The sequence below is a fragment of the Fonsecaea pedrosoi genome (assembly GCF_000835455.1).
Source record: "Fonsecaea pedrosoi CBS 271.37 unplaced genomic scaffold supercont1.3, whole genome shotgun sequence".
Lineage (NCBI taxonomy): Eukaryota > Fungi > Ascomycota > Eurotiomycetes > Chaetothyriales > Herpotrichiellaceae > Fonsecaea > Fonsecaea pedrosoi.
The window spans coordinates 4,455,813-4,474,689 of record NW_013550613.1 but is presented as its reverse complement, the minus strand read 5'-3'; the positions used below and the strand labels follow the sequence as shown (position 1 = coordinate 4,474,689).

The 18,877-nt window shown below is 53.4% G+C and overlaps 6 protein-coding genes across 6 annotated transcripts; 5 read left to right on the top strand and 1 right to left on the bottom strand.

Moving 5' to 3' along the window:
• Nucleotides 1-109: 109 nt before the first annotated feature.
• Nucleotides 110-3,676, top strand: Z517_05554 (uncharacterized protein; the record flags this gene model as incomplete). Its single annotated transcript, XM_013430881.1, has 3 exons — nucleotides 110-281; nucleotides 365-415; nucleotides 462-3,676. The coding sequence occupies 3 exons, from the start codon at nucleotides 110-112 to the stop codon at nucleotides 3,674-3,676; spliced, it is 3,438 nt and encodes a 1,145-aa protein (XP_013286335.1).
• A 692-nt stretch (nucleotides 3,677-4,368) lies between these two features.
• Nucleotides 4,369-5,337, top strand: Z517_05553 (uncharacterized protein; the record flags this gene model as incomplete). Its single annotated transcript, XM_013430880.1, has 3 exons — nucleotides 4,369-4,408; nucleotides 4,474-4,513; nucleotides 4,725-5,337. The coding sequence occupies 3 exons, from the start codon at nucleotides 4,369-4,371 to the stop codon at nucleotides 5,335-5,337; spliced, it is 693 nt and encodes a 230-aa protein (XP_013286334.1).
• A 913-nt stretch (nucleotides 5,338-6,250) lies between these two features.
• Z517_05552 (uncharacterized protein) lies at nucleotides 6,251-7,303 on the top strand (the record flags this gene model as incomplete). Its single annotated transcript, XM_013430879.1, has 1 exon — nucleotides 6,251-7,303. One exon carries the CDS (start codon nucleotides 6,251-6,253, stop codon nucleotides 7,301-7,303), a length of 1,053 nt encoding a protein of 350 aa, XP_013286333.1.
• An 884-nt stretch (nucleotides 7,304-8,187) lies between these two features.
• Z517_05551 (uncharacterized protein) lies at nucleotides 8,188-12,337 on the bottom strand (the record flags this gene model as incomplete). The annotated part of the gene is made up of 2 exons (XM_013430878.1): nucleotides 8,188-8,227; nucleotides 8,283-12,337. The coding sequence occupies 2 exons, from the start codon at nucleotides 12,335-12,337 to the stop codon at nucleotides 8,188-8,190; spliced, it is 4,095 nt and encodes a 1,364-aa protein (XP_013286332.1).
• A 2,248-nt stretch (nucleotides 12,338-14,585) lies between these two features.
• Nucleotides 14,586-16,386, top strand: Z517_05550 (uncharacterized protein; the record flags this gene model as incomplete). The annotated part of the gene is made up of 2 exons (XM_013430877.1): nucleotides 14,586-15,479; nucleotides 15,535-16,386. The coding sequence occupies 2 exons, from the start codon at nucleotides 14,586-14,588 to the stop codon at nucleotides 16,384-16,386; spliced, it is 1,746 nt and encodes a 581-aa protein (XP_013286331.1).
• Nucleotides 16,387-17,548: 1,162 nt separating this feature from the next.
• Nucleotides 17,549-18,736, top strand: Z517_05549 (uncharacterized protein; the record flags this gene model as incomplete). The annotated part of the gene is made up of 1 exon (XM_013430876.1): nucleotides 17,549-18,736. The coding sequence occupies one exon, from the start codon at nucleotides 17,549-17,551 to the stop codon at nucleotides 18,734-18,736; it is 1,188 nt and encodes a 395-aa protein (XP_013286330.1).
• Between the last annotated feature and the right edge of the window lie 141 nt (nucleotides 18,737-18,877).

The window sequence follows — 18,877 nt, the reverse complement described above, 5'->3', positions numbered from 1 at the left end:
CATCATCTCCTCTGACAGCTACTAAAGCCTCCACTCACTCACCACACCTCTCCCATCTTCTTCGTCTTCATCCGTTCTTCTGCTTTCATCTCCCCACACGACGCCCACAATGTTAGGACGGGCTGTGACCCCGACCATGTCGGGCTTCTACCCAGTGGGCAACACACCTCCTGTTGATGTGTTGGAAGCTATACCGCCTGGCCAGGACGCCGCGGTGTTGCTACTCGGCTGCGGTGACGCTCGAAACCTGCTCTTCTCGCTGTACTCCCGACCCTCATCAGGTTTGTACTCTACAGTGGCCAGCTTTGTTGGGCAAAAGACAACGCGCACATTGTCCATGGATGGCTCATACTAACCGAGTCAGATCAAAGTCACTTTGACATTACGTGCTGTGATGTCGATGCCGAAATCATTGGTCTGGTGAGCCTCCCGCATGAGAGACCAAGCTAATGACATGGTAGCTCGAAATATCCTCCTTTACACGCTCCTCATCGACGACGTGGACGGCGCGGACACCAGTCGAATCTGGAACATCTACTATCACTGGAAGTTGGATCAAGACTCGCTGCACCTGTTACAGAAGCAAGCGCGGAAGTTAGTGGACATGGGCACAACAATCGAGAATTGGCGTCAACAAACATACGGCCAGGGGCTTCGTTTCTGCGATCAAGGAAGCTTTGATCGTGTGGTCACGTTGTGGAAATGGTACGCCCTTGATGACACGGACGGATCTGCTTTCGAGGAACAGCAAAAACGATTGAAAAACACCGCCTGGAAAGCCGTAAACTCTCATCGACGACTTATGGGAGGAGGTTTCAATATCTCGACTCTTCGTTCGGCGGCCCCATGCTCAGAATTGGTTTTGGACGATATGGTATCGCTTCTGCACGACTACTGGGTGACGGGGGTGGCTTGCGGCGATGCCAAACTCACGGGCGAATCCAAATGCCTGAACCCAACATTTTCGACCATGCATGGGATTTCCTTGGTCTATGCATCGATGGAACCCCTACAATCCTTCCACTTGGCGACTGCATACGCACCACTCAAGAGAGATTCTCCCCTCAATCTCAAGTCATCGGCGTCAGTCGATATCAAGTGTCCAGCCCAAGCTGCAGCAAGACAGTTCCAAGCATGGGCCGAAACCTTTCGACGAGTCAAAGATCGCCTGAAGATACGATTCACAGCTTCTGATGCTGGGGCTTTCTGCCACGTGTTACAACACCATGCCGCCCACAAGAACAGCGAGGGTGCCTTTCAGTATCGAGATAGGCTGCTGTACGAACAACTTGTCCTTGACCCCGTGGAATACGATTCGAGCTCATCTGGCCAGCACAAGTTCGACGCGATTGAAACATCCAATCTTGTCGATCATTGGGGTTCCTTGAACATCCTAGCAGCCTGCAGACCTCTGCTCAAACCCGGAATAACCTCCACCATCTACATGGAACTTTTGCAACTGCGCGACCAAAGTCTCGAAGATTATACTCAAGGGCTATTGTGTGGCGAGATCGTTACTGTATCGCTACTCTTCGGCCTCAGCCCCATCCAGTACTGGACGAATACAACGGGTCTTTCGCATTACCCGGAGTCTATGGCGAGGTCTACTGAAGCCGGTGAAGGCGGTCAAGCTCGCTTCGTCATTGCGTGGAAGAACGTCAATGTCGCGGGGGTCAGATTTGATTCCGACCACCTTGCTCGTTTTGTGTTCAAGATGTGTTTGCGCATGTTTGAACACGAGTCCTCAGGGACTCAGACATCAAACACCGCCGCCAACAGATTAGCACTCATTCAGTTCCCACAGTACACACGCTCTGTTCTGGCCACGATTTTGGGTTTGATAAAAGGCGCCAACTTTGTCGATTTCCCGGTCTTTATGGAGCGTCTTCGCGTCTTGTTGCACAACGACTCGACCCATACCGCGATGAACTCACAGTATACAGAGTCATTGGATCTCTACCTGCAGGAGCTTCGGGTGTGCACTACAACCACGGACAGCGACAACAATGAGAATGCCGAAACCATGACACTGAGTCCCTGCCGGAGCTGGCTCGAAAATTCATCAGCCGCTTGCCTCACCGTTGCTGTTCCGCATGCGAGCTGGGCGCCATTCATATTTACCGGCAAGCCAAATGCATGGCCACTCTTCGAACTTTCTGTACGGCTTCCCAGCACCGGTCGCGAATCTCGTTTTGCGGATGTGCAGATTGGGTTTGGCGTTGTCCGAACGTCAGGAACTAAAGGCACATCGAGTTATGCGGTGGATATGGAGACGGACGAGCAGGGGGCCGAAGGGTGCTGCCCATTGATTGTTTCGGCGCTTGTGCCTTCATGCATGTTGGTCGATCTCAGTCACTCGACGGTGGCCGTTCAGTTCATTGCCAAGGTCCACGGGGATTCTCAGGCCATAGCGGCCATGGAAAGCATCCTCACTGGTCGCCCTGTCAGGTCCATCGAGGCCTATCGGGCTACTTTGAGTGACAAGAGTGTTTTCATCACAGAAAACCCCCCAAATATGAAAGGACGAATGCCATGTTCGTCTCTTCCTGGCAAGCCCATGTGGCAACATGCGGCAGAGACCGGCACCGGAAACGTGACGCTCCAGATGATATTTGACGGGGAGGCAACAAAGGTGAAGAAACTCAATCTGCATATCGACCTGACCTCCACAGATGCAGAGGCTCTGCTTCAGTCAAATGGCGATGTCGAGTTCAAGCAGTTGTCTGCTTTCAACCTCGAGCTCAACATCAGCTCAGGTTCACTGGCGTATCGTCAGCGGGTTCGACTACCAGTTGCGTTGATCACGTCTGGTTCCAGGACGAGGATTGCTCGAAAATCCGTATATGTTGAGTTCATTGCACGTATCGCAGCTCCAGATGCTCTGTCGAACCATCCTGGTACTCTCTATCCGATGACTCTTGTTTGCGGCAAACCAATCCTCGAGAACCTGGGGTATCTACATTTGGAGCATCTTCCCATCGTGGATACTTCAGATGCTTCCAAACTCACCTGGATGGAACACTATTTATCGTCAATGCTTTCAATGAAGGAGAAAGAGATGGCGCGCAGACATACCGGACCAAATGGCCTGTCTGATAACTTACGTCTGAAGTTCAAGCAGATGCTTCTACAAATATTCAGCCGTTACCCTGGGCTGGGTGGCAAGAAGCCCCTGAGTACGTTTAACGTGCTGTACGATGGAGAAAAAGTCCCGTTCATGACGGTTGTGATTTCGTCGCTACGGCTGGATCTGGCAAACCTCAGCATTGTTCTAGACGCTGCAATGCTGCCTTCAACAGCAGAGCTTGGAACTCGCAAGGCACAAAAGATCCTTGCTCAGATCCAGAAGGCCGGCACTACGTACGAAGTTGATAGTACGACCCGCACACTTTGGGAGAATGCCGCAGCGGCTTTTGTCGAGCGCTGTCGTGATTGGGAGCACACTGCGACGTGTGAATATACAGCACAGAGTACCTCTACCGTGCCTACTCCGAAGGTCGACGGGAACATAGTCTGCTCGTGCGGGCTGGGGAAGTTTCCACAGGGTTACAAGCCAGACGTGCCTGGATGGACACATCTGGCAAAGCACTGTGTTCGCATGGCCATTTCTCCTAGTTTCTCTGTACCTATGGTGGAGAAGGTCATCGAAGAGATTCATCCATGGAGCACGGCCTAAGACAGAGGAGCCGATTCCAACCCGGGAGTGGAGGGTTGCTGGGGGTGTGACAGATCCGTCTCAGGAACACCAGAAAGTGCTGAAGTGCGGCGGGTGCAAGGTGGCTCATTGTTGTTCGAAAGCGTGCCAAATTTAGGACTGGAGATGGCAACACAAGGCACTTTGCGAGAAGATCGGGATGAGTCATTGCTGGGGCTGGTTGCTCACCTCGTGGTGAAGGAGAGGACAGCGTGAAAAGGGAGACGGCAGGCATACCACGCCGGCTCAGAGGATTGGATCGAATCAGAAGCTGGTGGCATTCTCGCCTTTTCCCTACATGGTGGATATCGCTCTTTCTTCTAGGACCAGGATATGGAAGCAACAATGGCGTGATAGGTCCTTCGGGAAGTGAGCTCACTGATGGTCGTTGTGAGGGTGCAGCTTCAACTCGGTGTCAGACATTGTCATTTGATTTGCTGTGCCTCTGGCCCAAGTCCTAGATCGGTTAATAGAATGTAGGTGGTGCTGTTTCCTAAAAGCGGCGAGGCTGGCATTATCCGTTCTTGGCATGGCGGACTCATGGATTTTTTTGAATTTGGGCATCGATCAAAGATTCATTTTTGACTGCGCCCTCCCATACCACTCCAACACCACCACACTAGACCCTTAGACCACTCTCAAATTATCTGAAAGCATCCAAATCATCAGTCAAGATGGGTTTCACCGACTTCGTCTCCGACGGTGGCCTCACACGTACGTCTTGTTCCATGGCCCCCCTTTGAACCCCTCTCCGAACCATGCCACTGACTCAATGACAGTCCTGAACAACTGGCTCAAGACCCGTTCATACATTTCTGGGTACGTGATTTCTTCTCTTCAGCCTCAACCCCCTGATTTTTGCTTTCCAAGATGAGAAACAATTGGTCCGTGTTGATGAGGCGGCTTAAGACACCGCAAAATGACTACTTCCAATCGCATGCATTTGCACCTCTGAGTTTTGTTAGAAACAAACACAACTTTGTCCAAGAAGATATCAAGCTCGACGTGGTCGCTAACTCTGTCTCCGCAGGTTCCAGCCATCTCAAGCCGACGTCGTGAGCTTCAAGGCTCTTAAAGAGGCACCTCCCGTTGAACGCTACCCTCATGCCTACCGCTGGTACAACCACGTCAAGTCCTACGAGGCTGACTTCTCCACGCTGCCTGGCGACCCATCCAAGCCCTTCACCACCTACGGCCCCGAGGCTGTTGCTGTAACCCAAAACCCCAAGGACGCCCCCGAAAAGGCCGAGGATGACGACGATGAGGTTGACCTATTCGGCTCTGACGAGGAAGAGGAAGATCCAGAGGTCGTGGCTGAACGCGAGAAGAGACTGGCAGAGTACAAGAAGAAGAAGGAGGGCAAGACCAAGCCCGCCGCAAAGTCAATCGTCACGCTCGATGTGAAGCCTTGGGATGATGAGACGGACATGGACGAGCTTGTGAAAAATGTGTTGGCTATCGAGCAGGATGGTCTTGTTTGGGGTGGTCATAAACTGGTCGCTGTTGGCTTCGGTATCAAGAAGCTGCAGGTCAACTTGGTTATCGAGGACGAGAAGGTCTCTCTGGATGAACTGCAGCAGAAGATCGAAGAGGATGAAGATCATGTTCAGTCTACCGATGTCGTGGCTATGCAGAAGCTGTAAGAAGGAAACATTCAAGGGCATGGGGATGCACCTCTTCCGGCCAGCGACACAGACCAGGTCAAGAGATTTCGAGACTGTCCGAAAGGGAATTCTAGCCTTGGCTTGCCTGGTGTTGAGGTAGAGTTCAAGGTCTTGACTCCTGCCTGGCACGGATTTGTTGGACTTGTCTTTAGAGCGATGGCATTTTACCCTCGACGTAAACCTGATGATAGACGAAAAACGCACGAAGACGAGTGACGAGCATTCTCGACCCACACGCGGCACAGACTTGACTTGTCTGGTATTACTCGGTACTCGCAGACCCCTTCGGTAGACAGCCCTGCAAAACATGTTATCACAGATCCGAGACATTTGCGGCCTCATGATTTGCTGGTTGGTGCTAGATCCGGAGTCGCCCAGTCAGCCACGCACCTCATTTTTCTCCATAGCCAGCTCGCCAGGAAGGCGGCACACGTATGATCATGATTCTGCTGCTGCGGCGGGTATAATTATAGCAGCATTGGCTGGCTGGCTTTTTCTTTCTTGTCTGTGGGTTGTGTGCGTCTGCCTTGACCCATTCACCCCTTCTCTACCCCACGAGACCGCAGGAAGGGCAGAGTTGGGCGTTTTTCGTACAATGTCGATCGCTCTGGCCGTGTGACAAGAGCAAACTGGTCCTCGACTGCGCATCTTTCCTCCTCTCTTAGCATCACCTCCTCAAGATACACGCACCCCAAGTCTGACAACGAGTGTCGCCACAGCCTGGAGCCTTTTCCGGTCGGCCTCTAGAGTAAACTGAGAAAGCGGTAAGCCGTCCGGGATAGAGAGGCAGCAAAACACCTAAAGAAATAGAAAGAGAAGGATATACTACGAGGCTGCTGGTCTCCTTGTCTCTCGTCTCTTCAGTGAGCAAAGTTGTGGAAATCCTTCAATCATGGCGGCCAAAAAATTGGTGATCAACCCACCACTCCTCAATTCCGCCTGTCCATGGGCCACGACTCTCGAAGATATCAAAGCTCTCTACGACACCCCCTACACAGGCGCCGTGACAATTCGAACCTCCTTGCTCGAAGGCTTTACTCACGACGACTCCGTCCATCAATACATCTTCTTTACGCCCGGCAAGACCATCCCCGGCGACGCTCCAAAGGGCGAGGCTTCGAAACAATCTTCTTCCGACTCGTCAGAACCTGTATCAACCCTCAACACGCTGGGTTACTCCCCGCTCACTCTCTCCGAGTACCTTGGCATTATCAATGAAATTGTTGGCCAGCGCCATCTGGGTACTGACACGCCGACCAAGAAACCGTTCATCCTGTCCGTGACGGGAACCCCAGATGAAATCGCCATGGCGTATGCTCTCATCGCCAACGCTGCGGAAATGGACGAAGATCTGCGTCTAGCTATGGAGGTCAACCTCTCGTGCCCCAATATCGCATCTGCTCCACCACCAGCATACGACAAGAAACAATTGGATGAGTACCTCGAGGCAATAAGCGATTCGAAATCCACCTATCGCGGACGAATGGCCACGCCTGATTCGGTGCCTAAAGTTGGGATCAAACTTCCACCGTACACATATACCGGTCAATTCGAAATGGCTGTGGACTCTCTGCGCAACGCGAAGTCTTCCGAGCCTGGAGAAGGTTCAGTGATCGACTTCATTACATGTACAAATACCCTGGGCAACAGCCTTCTCCTCAACTCGAACCTCGACCCGGCACTCAGCAACGAGGCGGGCAGCGGACTGGGCGGTTTGGCAGGAGCAGCGCTTCATCCCCTGGCCTTGGGGAACGTTGCCACGTTTCGGAAACTACTCGACCGGGACCCTTCTACCAAGGGCATCATGATCATCGGCGTCGGAGGCGTAGAAGACAAGGACGGCGCGGAGAGGATGAGGAAGGTCGGTGCTGAGGCGGTCGCCTGCGCATCGGCCTTGGGCCGATATGGTGTTGGGGTCTTTGAGCGCATCACCAAAGGCGCATGAGGTCCCACACCACCGACGTCGTATGTTTGCTGGGAAGAAGCGGGCGTCTTGCGTGAGCCAGTCACGATAGATTGCATGCCTTGCACCGCATGACACACAGCCCCGTGGCCATGGAGCAGGGAGTGACGAGTGCAAGATGAACCAGGATTTGGAGGCACTTCACATTATTACACTACGCTCCTCGAGAGGGCTTTGGTTCGGGCAGTCATTGTTACCTGGCCACGCAGATAGTATGTGCTGAGGTTTTGTCGGTTTGGGGACATGTCTTGAGCGACATTCTCGACGAGGTGGAAATGTATTAGTCGCAACGCGCACTCACGATACTTGCATAGAGATACACGAATTGACGATTCAGACGACCAGAAGAAAATATCAACATAGAAAAACTTTTTGGTGTTCATACTACGCTCGATAAGCACTCTGATTTCAACAAAGACACACACGATCTGGGGCCCTTTTCTCACCTCGTTCGCGTGCTCTTTCTTCGGACAACCCGGTCGCTCAGATCCTTGACTGATGTTTTCCCGTGCTCTTCTGATACTCGGACATGCTGGATATTTTCTTAATCGATGTTCAGGTCCAGCCTCAGACTCTAGTCTCAGTCTCTCTTCTCGGTTCCATCGCCCCAAAGGGTTGTTTTGCATTCTGCCGTCATCGCTCTCTGCCTTCCCCAAATCCCACTGGTCGTCGCCTGTCTGCGTCTCCAGCTACCAAATGCAGCTCCAAGTCAAATCGATGCAAGATTTGCTGTCTGCAATATCTGCCGCCTTGTTGTTGATATTTCGGATCTCATAGACCTGTCCATTCTGTAATAAAGACCTGTCCCATCTAGTTGGTGTTGACCTGTTCCTCCTGACGGTAATTACGTGATAATTATGCATTAATTACAATGCATATGGATTCATGGATCGGATAGTCAAGCATCTAGGCAAAAGGTCAGTAGCCGTAAGGCGCAGCTGAGGGTTTCCACATCACTTACGGTGGACTCTTGGTCAGGTCAGTCTTTAAAATGACAGGCACTCGAGTCATTTCAGTCACATCTTGAATGTATTCACCTCCTTCCTCCCGAAGCTTGAAGTAGCTGAGATACTTCTCCTTGTCGGTCAAGTTGTGCTCTGGAATATCACCAGCTGGTCTTGCGATTTTCGACTCGGATTGTGTTCGGGCTGGTGCTTGGCTCAGTCCACCGTTACGGGCCGGGGATGGGGGCATGCTCTGAGTCGATCGGTCAAGTGGCGAATTCAGAGATACACCAGCAGCCATTTCGGTGATTTCCGATGCGCTGTCGTCGTCAAAGAGCGCATCAACATCATCGGTTGACATGGTGTTGCTGTCCGTCTGCTTGCGTTGAGATTCGTATCGTTCCTTGGCCCGTTCTCGTGCAGACTCGGTTGCACCGTTTGTACCTCTAGTGCTCACTGAGGCACGGGGTCTTTCATCTTCAGGAACGTAGGCAGATGACGGAACCCCTTTCTCCCAGTAGAGTTCGAGCACTCGTTCGTCCTTGCGGAACTCTGCCTTTTTCAAAGGAAGCTGGTCGCAATGCACACGTTTCTCGAATCCATACTCTGGGATAAGGACATCGAATGCAGACTCGTAGACACAAATGACGATGCCCTCGCTGATAAGGTCGCCTCCCATCTCTTTGCTCTTCTTATCCATGAGTCGGCAGGACTCAATGTGGACACTCTGTTCTTGCGCGCAATGAGCAGAGTCTTTCTTGTTGTTACATTGCTCGGCTGTTTTGGCCAGGCTCTCCATGTCTTCGTTGAATTCGACAGCACCATTGGAAAGAGCTGCCTCCAGTTGCCGGTGGACGACAATGTCAGCATATCGGCGCGAAGGGTTGGTGAAGTGGGTGTAAAGAGGCAGATTGAGTGCATAGTGTTGACGCTGCTCCTCCGCAACCTGTTCGCCAATGTAGTATTTGGCACGCTGCAAAGTCTTGACCAACAGAGTTTCCATGCCCTTCCGCAAGTCCGAATCTCCCACTTTGAAGAGACTGTTCTGCAGGCTTCCACTGCTAGAGCTATCAATGTCATAGCCGGCTCGGGTCATTCGATCGACGAACGTCAAAAGTCGTCGCGGGTTGGGAGGTGACTGTCTTCGCAAGAACGCCTTGTCGGGCATGGCAGCGAAGATCTTCTGCGCAACAAAGAAGTTGGCTTTACAGCTGAGCTCTTCCATGATCTCGTGTGCGGCAGATGTGTTGAAGATATTCTGCTCCACTGGAATGTTCTCATCGTCGAGCTGATAAAGCAGTCGAAGAGGGGCGATAGTCGCAGAACGGTTGCCAAAACGAGCTTCTCGGAATTTGCTGGCGATCTTGTGCAAAGTCTTGATGTCCTCGGCTGTGGGCCCGTTCAATTCAGGCAGCTCGCCTCCCTTGACGACAGCGTCAATTGCTCGGTATCCGAGCTTGCCAGAGCTTTGGATAATCGATTTGCCAATGAAAGGCTCTCCTTCGATCTGCCCTGTCTCAGAATTGACTTTGAAGATCACACTCACGGTCAGACGGCCCTCGCCTGGAAGCAATGAGCATATGTCTGCAGACAGTTTCGATGGGAGCATGTTAACGGCCCTGGTCATCAAGTAAACGCCAGTCCCTCGTTTCTTAGCCTCTCGGTCGACCAGTGAATTTGCTTTGACAAAATGGGCAATATCCGTGACATGGATGCCGAGCTCGACCAATCCATTGTCGAGTTGCTTGATGTGGATGGCATCGTCAAGCTCTTTAGTGCCGTTAGGGTCAATGGTGAAAGTTCGCTCGTTGCGAAGGTCGAGGCGTGAGGCTAGGCTCTCCTCGCTCTCAGTCTGCAACGACCAGTCATCCCACCCAACACTCTTCAAGACAGCATCGGAAAACTCGTCAGATCCAAAGTTGTTGTCACGGAGCAAGGCGTCTGTCTCGACGCGGAGATCACCCATTTCACCCAACTGCTCAACAAGAGTACCGAATGGATGCAAGGAGGTGATCGGCCAGCGCTTGATACAAGCCACGAAGATTCTGTTGGCGTAGTCCATGTGCTTATCCACAAAGTCTCGCGGGGCCTGTTCTGTTGGGATAGCAATCAAGGGCACGCGTTTATCAGTAGGCTTGAACCACACGATCTTCGGCTTATCTTGGGCACGAGATTCCGATCGTGAATGGCCTCCATCCCGCGCCTGGCGCTCGGCTTCTTGCTTCTCCTTCGTGGCCTGGCTACTTGGTCGGAGTAGACCAAGTGTACCGGAGAACATCTGCCCAGCGACGCGCTCAATAACGGCGACGACGTGACCTGCGTAGAGAGGCTTCTGTTCGTCGCTGATCTCTTCTTCTTCCATCAACAGCAGGCTCTGGCCTTCGACCTCGACATCATCGTTCTTCTTTTGCGTTGGACGCTGACGCAAGCTGCCACGTCGCCGGATACTCCCATCTGGGGCAATCGAAGTGTTGTCAGTGGTCGAAGCGGTATCACTCTTGCCGTTTTGGGCATTCCCCGACGAGCGAGTGTCGGTAATGTCCTTGCGTTTCTTCTTCTCTTCCTTCTCACGCTTCTGACCCCAGACCTCGTCGACATCAAGCAGTTCGACCGCAACCAGGTCCCCCTCAAGAGCACGATTTCGGTCTTTGCTACCACAAATGAAGATATCTGCGTCGAGATCGTTGGTAGTGACATAGGCGTCAGATCGGTTCTTCTTGTTCACTCGCAGGATGCCCGCAACCAGCTGGCCATCATTGAGCAACGCAGGAAGTGTGGCTTGAGGAAGATAGGGGGTAAACAGAGTCTTTCGCTGTTGTTGCTGCTGTTGCAAGCCCATTGGGGGAGCGTGCTGACTGGCCTGAAGACCACCAAGCTGTGCACCTTGCATTGCCTGAAGCTGCGCGATCTGCAAAGCGTTCAGTTGCTGGCCAGCAAACATCTGTGGTGCCATCATCATTTGGCCTTGGGGAAGTTGCAGCAACTGGGGCTGGCCCGGGTATTGGAATCCACTCATCGAGCCGATGGACTGGTTCATTGATCCTCGACCGCGATGGCCAGGCTGGAAGTTTCCACCGCCCATACCCTGCGGTTGGCTGAATTGACCCATCTGTTGAGGCGACTGATCAGTTGTCTGCTGATTATTCTGTTGACGCCAATTGCCCTCGAAGTTGCGAGACCCCTGTCTTGTGTGGTTGCTTTGGCTGCCACGACGCTGTAGATCTGACTGATTACCTGTGCCAGCATCACCCTGTGCTGGGAATTGAAAAGATCCGCCTCCACGGCCAGCCCCGCCTCCACCCCGAGCACTTCCTGCCGCCATACTCTGGCTTCGGCTATGACCAACCATACGAGCATTGCCAGCACGCTGCAGACCCAGGCCCGAAGGGGTGACGGGCGTGTTCAATCTATCATCGACAGGAGTGGCAGCCACAGGACTTTCCGCGATACCACCAGCTCCTGGAATGGGGAACTGAAAGCCAGCAGAAGTCCGCTTCTTCTCTGCGAGTTCAGCAGCTTTCTTTGCCTCGGGAAGAGCTAATGAATGGCGTCGAGTATGTCCACTTTGTGCAGAGCCACCCCTTCCTCCGCGGCCACTGGTGTTCTCACGATTCTGACCCATTGCCTGCTGGTTGAAGTCGCCAAAGGCTGAACCAGCAGTGCCAGTGGATGGTGCTGGGGGAGGGCCCATAGCCATGCCTGGAAGCGCGGATTGATTTCTGCGGTGAGCCCCGGGTTGTGCAGGGGCATTTCCCTGCATGGCCATCTGCTGCTGGATCTGGGGGAATTGAAAATTGGTGTTATTGGGCGAGATTCCCGAAAGATTGGGTTGCCCTTGAATGGGAGAGTACGCAGGCATGCTTTGCAGCGGTTGCTGAATCATGCCCATGTTGACATACTGCTGATGAGTAGCAGCGATTTGCTGTTGTTGCTGTTGGAGTAATTCGATTTGTTGCTGAAGAGCCAGTTGTTCCATCATGAGCGGAGTGAGCTCCGATGGACTACGTCGATGGGCGATATGAAGTCTGCGCCCTGCAGGGCCGGGCACACCAGACGAGCCTGGTTGTGCCATGGTTGAGATGTACTTGGTAGATCAATGTAGTTCCTAGCTCTTGTTTGGCTTAGGCCTGGCCAGCCTGTGGGAGGCCCTCGAAAGGGGAAAAGGAGTGAAGCAACGATATTGCCTCAGTGAATCTGTGCACAAGGAGGGAAAGAAGATGCAACTAGTATGGATTAAAATGTCAGTACGCTCCAGAATTGATATAGCAGGATGCAACCCAGACCACGAATACAGAAGCTAAAGCATTAAACTTCTGGAGGGGGGGAAGATGCAGAGCATCTTGGATAAAGGCTCATCAAACGGGGATGGAAACTCACCTAGAACGGTGCCAAGGAGGATACCGAAGTCGATTTTGACGTCCCTGAGAGGTTTGGAGATGCAGCGATTCTCAAACGTTGGAGGAAGGATGGTCACGAATCCTAATCAAATTGCGTATTGCGGTCGACACTCGAGTCGAGGACCTGTGGGCCAGGATGGAGTGGTGGAGTGACAAGGCGGTGTCAGTGACAAGGTGCGAATCGCTCGACGAAGGTGATGATGTAGCGTTGAGCTGATGACTGTCGCAATGGCAATAAGCACTCGAGGGGATTGAGGGTGATGGTAACCGAGAACTGCGCAATACGGCGCAGGCAGATAAGTCGATGTAGCGGAAGGCAGGCTCGATTCGACGTAAGATTTATTTCTTGGGCGAGGGAAGGACAGGAAAACGGAACTGGACGGGGACCGGGGGCCCACAGCGGAGAGGGATAAGAGCACACAAGAGAGTGACTCCGATGGATTGAAGGACTGTCTGGCGAACGCTGAAGCGATGTGGAAAAGGACAGGACAAGACAGAACTGAGGAACAGGATGATGGAAGAGGAGAGAGAGAGAGAGAGGGAGAGAAGCAACTCGGCAGGAGAGGGGAAGAGGGAAGAGTAGAAGGTGAAAGGATGGGTTTTTGTAAAGGCTTTGTATGGGTAATTGGTGGGTGGTTCCTTTTTAGTGGGCGTAGGCTGGTGAAGGCCTCGAAGAGTCCTGCAGGCGCAACACTACCAGTACTCGGTACTATCAGTTACACCACCACCATCACCACCACCAAACACAGGTGTCTAGTTAACGTTCTTACTGCTCACTCGCTTATGCGGTGGTGAAGCGGACGGGGCTATCTTGATATGGTAGAACTGCCCTATAGGCGATGTCTATTGGGCTTGTCATCACTCTTTGGCCCCTGTCTTTCAGTCCATGTCTATCATAGAGGACAAATGACTTTTTGATATCCTTTCCCTTCTTGGGAGTGGCAGAGAGTAAGCCTCGTGTTCGGACTCATAGATGATCGAGAAGCGGAGAGGGACCACAGACTACGGGGTTTGCAGTTAGTTCTCCTGATGGTCTTACGAGTAGGAGTATGAATCCTCTCCCAAAGCGCAGTTTGGATGTGATTCATGTTACAGTCGCCCGCCTCCGGAGGTGCAGTTGGAGCGCCAAGAGATGTTGCGGGCGGTAATGGGCCACGGACTCAGGCTCCCCCTTGGCTCCATGGGCGGGCCTAGTACCGGCTAGTAGCCCATCAACTAGGCAAGCCTCGGGGCCTGGCGGGTTTGGCGCACATCCCCCGGGCGAGGGCCAGCTGGGTGGCACCTAGACCACTCCACCATGCGTGCCTTATGGGTAAACTGAAACCCTTGTCGGAGTTTCTGGACTGGAGCTTGTCACCGAGTCCCCGACTTGCACTACTGGTGCACCTGTGCTCCTCTCACTGAGAGTTCCTCTCATGAAACTTCAAACTCTGGCATCAGCAGTGCTCACGTCTCACACATTCCATCTATCGTCAATTAGCCTTGTCACTCCCTTGTCCGACCTTCGGTGCCGTCATTACCACGCCTCCCGTCATTGTTGCGACTCTCCTTTGACGCTACGCAGACCTGGAGCTCTTTCAACCTCGACCGGAACAGTACTTTATCTTTATCCTACCGGGATGGACTAAGCATTAACGCGTCTTGGACAGAGTGTCAGCCTTGACCTCGGCATAGAACTTTTATCTGCTGTTACCTCCTTACAACCCTCGCGTCGCGCTTTTTGTGTGTCCAGATCGGCCCCAACGTCCCACCCTCCATATTTGTGAACCGGGTCTCAAGGCTGTCTGCTCGTCTCCGCCATTGTCCTCGTCTAAGACTGGGAGATACTCTGAACACACCATTCACGTGTCTTGTCTCCCCAACATTCTTTGAGCGCGTCAACTTGGGGTGGCAGCGGAAAATTCAGAGTCACGTGTCGTTAAAATGGGTCAGGCGAGGCTTCACTCTTCATCGCCCTTAGTCAGAGACAGTCCTCGAGGTCGAAGGACCGACGACAGCCCATCAAGGCAACTACAGTGGGAATTAGAACGTGCTCTCAGTCAAATTCATTTGCACGAGATTGAACGCTCCAAACTTCATGCCTACCAGAAACGCCAAGAGCAGGAAGAGCTCGACGCTCGGGAATCAGCACAAGCGGAGGCTCATCGAATAGAACTCAATGCCGCCAAAGCTCAGCATGAAATTGTCCGGAAACAAGCCGAGGCTGTTCTTCAGGCCTACATCAAGCAAGAGGAAGAGGATCGTCAGAGACGTGAGGAAGAAGAGCGAAGGAGGGTAGAGGAGGAGGAAAGGCAGCGACGGGCAGAGGCAGAGGCACGAGCACAGGCCCAGGAGAAGGAACGTCAACGACAACGGGCCGAACTGGAGCGAAGAGCTCGTGAAGAGAAAGAGCGCCTGGAACACGAAGAGCGTGTCCGCCTTGAAGCAGAGCGTCAAGCAAAACAAAAAGCTGAAGAAGCTGAAAATGAACGAAGGGAAAAGGAAGCAGCCGAGCAAAGGCAACGAGAGGAGCAAGCTAAAGCCGAGGAAGAAGCTGCTTTGCGGAGACAGGAAGCCGAGAAAGCTGCACCGGTCAAAGCTGCACCACCGCAACCCGCTGCCCGTACTCAGGACAGAGGCATCAATCCAGCTTCGGAGGTGGAGGTACAACATGCCAACTACCTGGTTCTCCACAAAAAGCTGAAAAAGTTCCGTTCCGACTTCTGGGTCGCGGCTAAGAAGGATCCAGCCTTGAAGCCTCATGTAGGCGACATGCGAAGGGCAATTCGAACCAGCGTAGGGCAATTGACCGATGACAAGGTTGGAAACAAAAAGGCAGTAAGTGACGAGTATATTGCCTCGATCCACCAGGTTCTCCGACTAACAATGGCAGCATGACCGCGTTAGATTCACGTTACAACAGGCTTTCAGGGATCGACCCTCGCCTCCCGTATCGGTCAGCGAGTACCTACCAGCACATCTCAATCTAGGGGACAATGGTACGACAACGATCCCATCCCTGGCGCTGTACCTACTCTCCATCTTCAGCAAGGCGGTTATCAGTGGTTTCGTTGGTGAGTGTGCGGTCAACCCCAAGGCTGCCGAACCCATTGGCACACTGGTTGCCCAGATCTTCTCGATGCCTGAGCTACAATTCCCCCGAAATGTCCCATCCACTGCCGATCCGTCACAGCCTTCCAAGCCAACCAGTGTCTCGCTCATCTCCATACTCATGAGCAAATTCCACGCGACGGCCCCGATTCTGTTCGGTATCTCCGGGCGCGAGTCCACTGCGGCGGGCAAACACCGACTCGGGTGGCGACTTGATAGAATCACTGATGACCCCGACTCGAAGAAAGCGTTTGTGAATGAAAACAAGCACTACGACCACCTCACAGGACTGGGGGTGGGCTACGCGTCGATAGCTCTCCGCAACTTTTCCAAAGCCAAAGTCTCCAACCCCTGGCCACCGGTGCACTATTGGGCCAGTCTCGCGCACATTGCCAATACGCCTCCACAAGAGGTGCAGACCAGCCATCTAGTGCTGTTGAAGAGCATGCTCGAGAACAATGCGATCGAACGATTTGTGTTGTTTTTCGGCGCCGCGGGCATTGCCGCGTTAAGACAGGCAGCGGTCGACTTTCCACGGACACTGCCGAGAGAAATGCAGGAAAAGCCAGCGACAAAGACGTTGGTATTGATGGTTGAGGGTTGGAAGAAGGAGAAGAACTTTTCACTCGCATAAAGTGTGCGAGAGACCCAGGACCGGCATTCTGATGGCAATGACTTTGGGCGGAGATGATGGACGGACTGAGGCTTAGGAGAAATGAACCTCAACATGGACAGTTACTGGCAAAAGTCAGGTTCACCAGACAGACACCGATCAAACCCCTGCGATAGACGGGGTAGATGTTTCTCTTGAAAGGACGCACGCGAGCATGTTTACTCGCGAGAGCAAATGATTTCGGATTCATGAAGAGGCAATCACACGGACACAGAATAGAGAACCACCGTCTCGGTCACTTTGTTTCTATTCTGAACTCGAGATAGATCTTCCTGTGACGTCTGTAAACCAAGATTGTGTCGTAAAGTGTAGAGATGGAGCCATCTGGTAAGATGTAGGAAGGAAAGCAAAACATTCCTCTCGTTTGCCCACGTGGAGTGTCTGTCCTTTGCGAGCAGAGAGGGCTGGATTCCGGGGGCACGAAAACAGATATTCACGCCTAGCGATATCTATCTTCAGGCTAAGTACATAGGTAGGTAGATTTTATCCCTTATTCCACAATTATCTTAACTTCTCCACCCTCTCCCACCCTCTCGGCATTTGGATTTTTTTTCTGTTGATAATATCTCACAGAACACATCCTCCCTAAGCGGGGTCCCCGCAGTCAAGGGAAACGCGGTCAGACTTGTTGGGGACACTGGGGATACCTACCGAGTACATGCCCGCATACTCCGTCCATGCAATGCGACCTTGTCAGATGTCTTCGCGTATACTCCGCCCCATTCCAACGTTGTAAAAGCGAGCTGGGCATGGGGTCGGTCGAGCGGGGAGGTAATGCACTTACCTACCTACCTAACAGCCTACCTGCCTCTATATGTATGTACCTACCTAGCAGAGGGGCAATACCCATGCAGGTGAGTCTGGAGACTAGCATGTCTCCTCTGACAGGGTACCGTGTGCTATATATCGCTAACGAGGCAGATGGCGGAGAAGGGTGTTTCCTAGACGTACTTCTACTATACATTGAGGACAGAATCAATGTCAACCGGTATATATAAGGCCTCCTCCCTCAAACCACACACTCGATCCTTCTTCCGCAGTCAGGAGCAGACGTGCGATTGATTAAGATTCACAATCAACCCCCAAGAGCCGTGGTGGTAACCCAAGTGGATTTACAATCGTGATGACGACGACGACGACGCCGCCACCACCACCACCACCACCACCACCAATATCGACAACAACAACGTCGACGTCGACCTCCCCGACGGCAGAGAAAGGGATCTCGCGGCATGAATTCACAAAGTACGACAAGACCATTTCGTACCTCGACGCCGGCCCCGCGGATGGCCCGCTCCTGGTCTTCGTGCACGGCTGGCCCGCCATAGCAGCGACATGGACCGCGCAGCTGCGGGGGTTCTCGGTGTTGGGCTTCCGCGTTGTCGCGCCCGACATGCCCGGGTACGGGGCGTCGGGGCCGAAGAGGCAGGAAAAGGGCGAGTACGCGCTGGAGAAGGTGGTGGCGCAGATGCTGCAGCTGCTGAGGCACGTGGGACGAAGCGAGGCCGTCTGGATCGGCCACGGCTGGGGCGCCGGCGTCGTGTGGGCGCTGCTGGCGCACAACCCGGAAGTCTGCCTCGGGGTGGTCGCCATGGCAGTCCCCTACCGCACGCTCGAGATGGGCGTGCCCGAGCTCCTCAAGTACGCGAACCGCGACCTCTACCCTGAGGCCGAGTACCCGCACGCCCAGTGGTCGCACCACACCTTCTACCAGGACCCGGACAACTACGCCAAAGCGATCGACTTCTTCGACACGCACGTCGAGGGATTCCTGAGATTCGTCTACGCGCGCCGCCCGGACGCGGACGTCGAGCAGGACAGGGACAAACCGGCCTTGACGGCCAACGTGGCCAAGAACGGCGGCTGGTTCACAGATGGTGATGGTGCCGAATCCCTCCCCAAGACCGAGGATCTGGGTGAGAGTCTGGTGGACGAGGAGACGCACAAGGCCCTGGTCGAAGCATTTACCAGCGGCGGATTCTGGGCCCCGACTGCATACAACCTCAACGACGACGCCAACCTGCAGTGGTGCGAGGACTGGTCCGTCAACGAGGGCGTCGTGTCCGTTCCCGTGCTGTTCGTCGAGGCCCTGAATGACGCCGTCGTCGGCACGCACAATTCAACCATCTGCGACCCCATGAAGAGCTACTGTCGGAGGCTGACCACGGTGAGTATCGGTGCCGGTCACTGGGTGGCTTTGGAGGCGCCGCAGGAGACAAACGCAGCGATTCTGAGGTGGATCGCCCGCGAGCTGCCCGAGGAGAGGGCGTGGCCTTGGGGCAAGAAGAATCCGTTGAAAAAGAATGAATAGATCGGAGCAATCAAGCGCAAGGCGTAGGTCTGTGCACGCATCGCATGGCATTTCATTTGGTACGACAGCTATGGCAAGAAAAAGCCAGAGCTATAGTCTGTGTCCTTCTGTCAATCCGTAACAACGTCACATAATCATGCC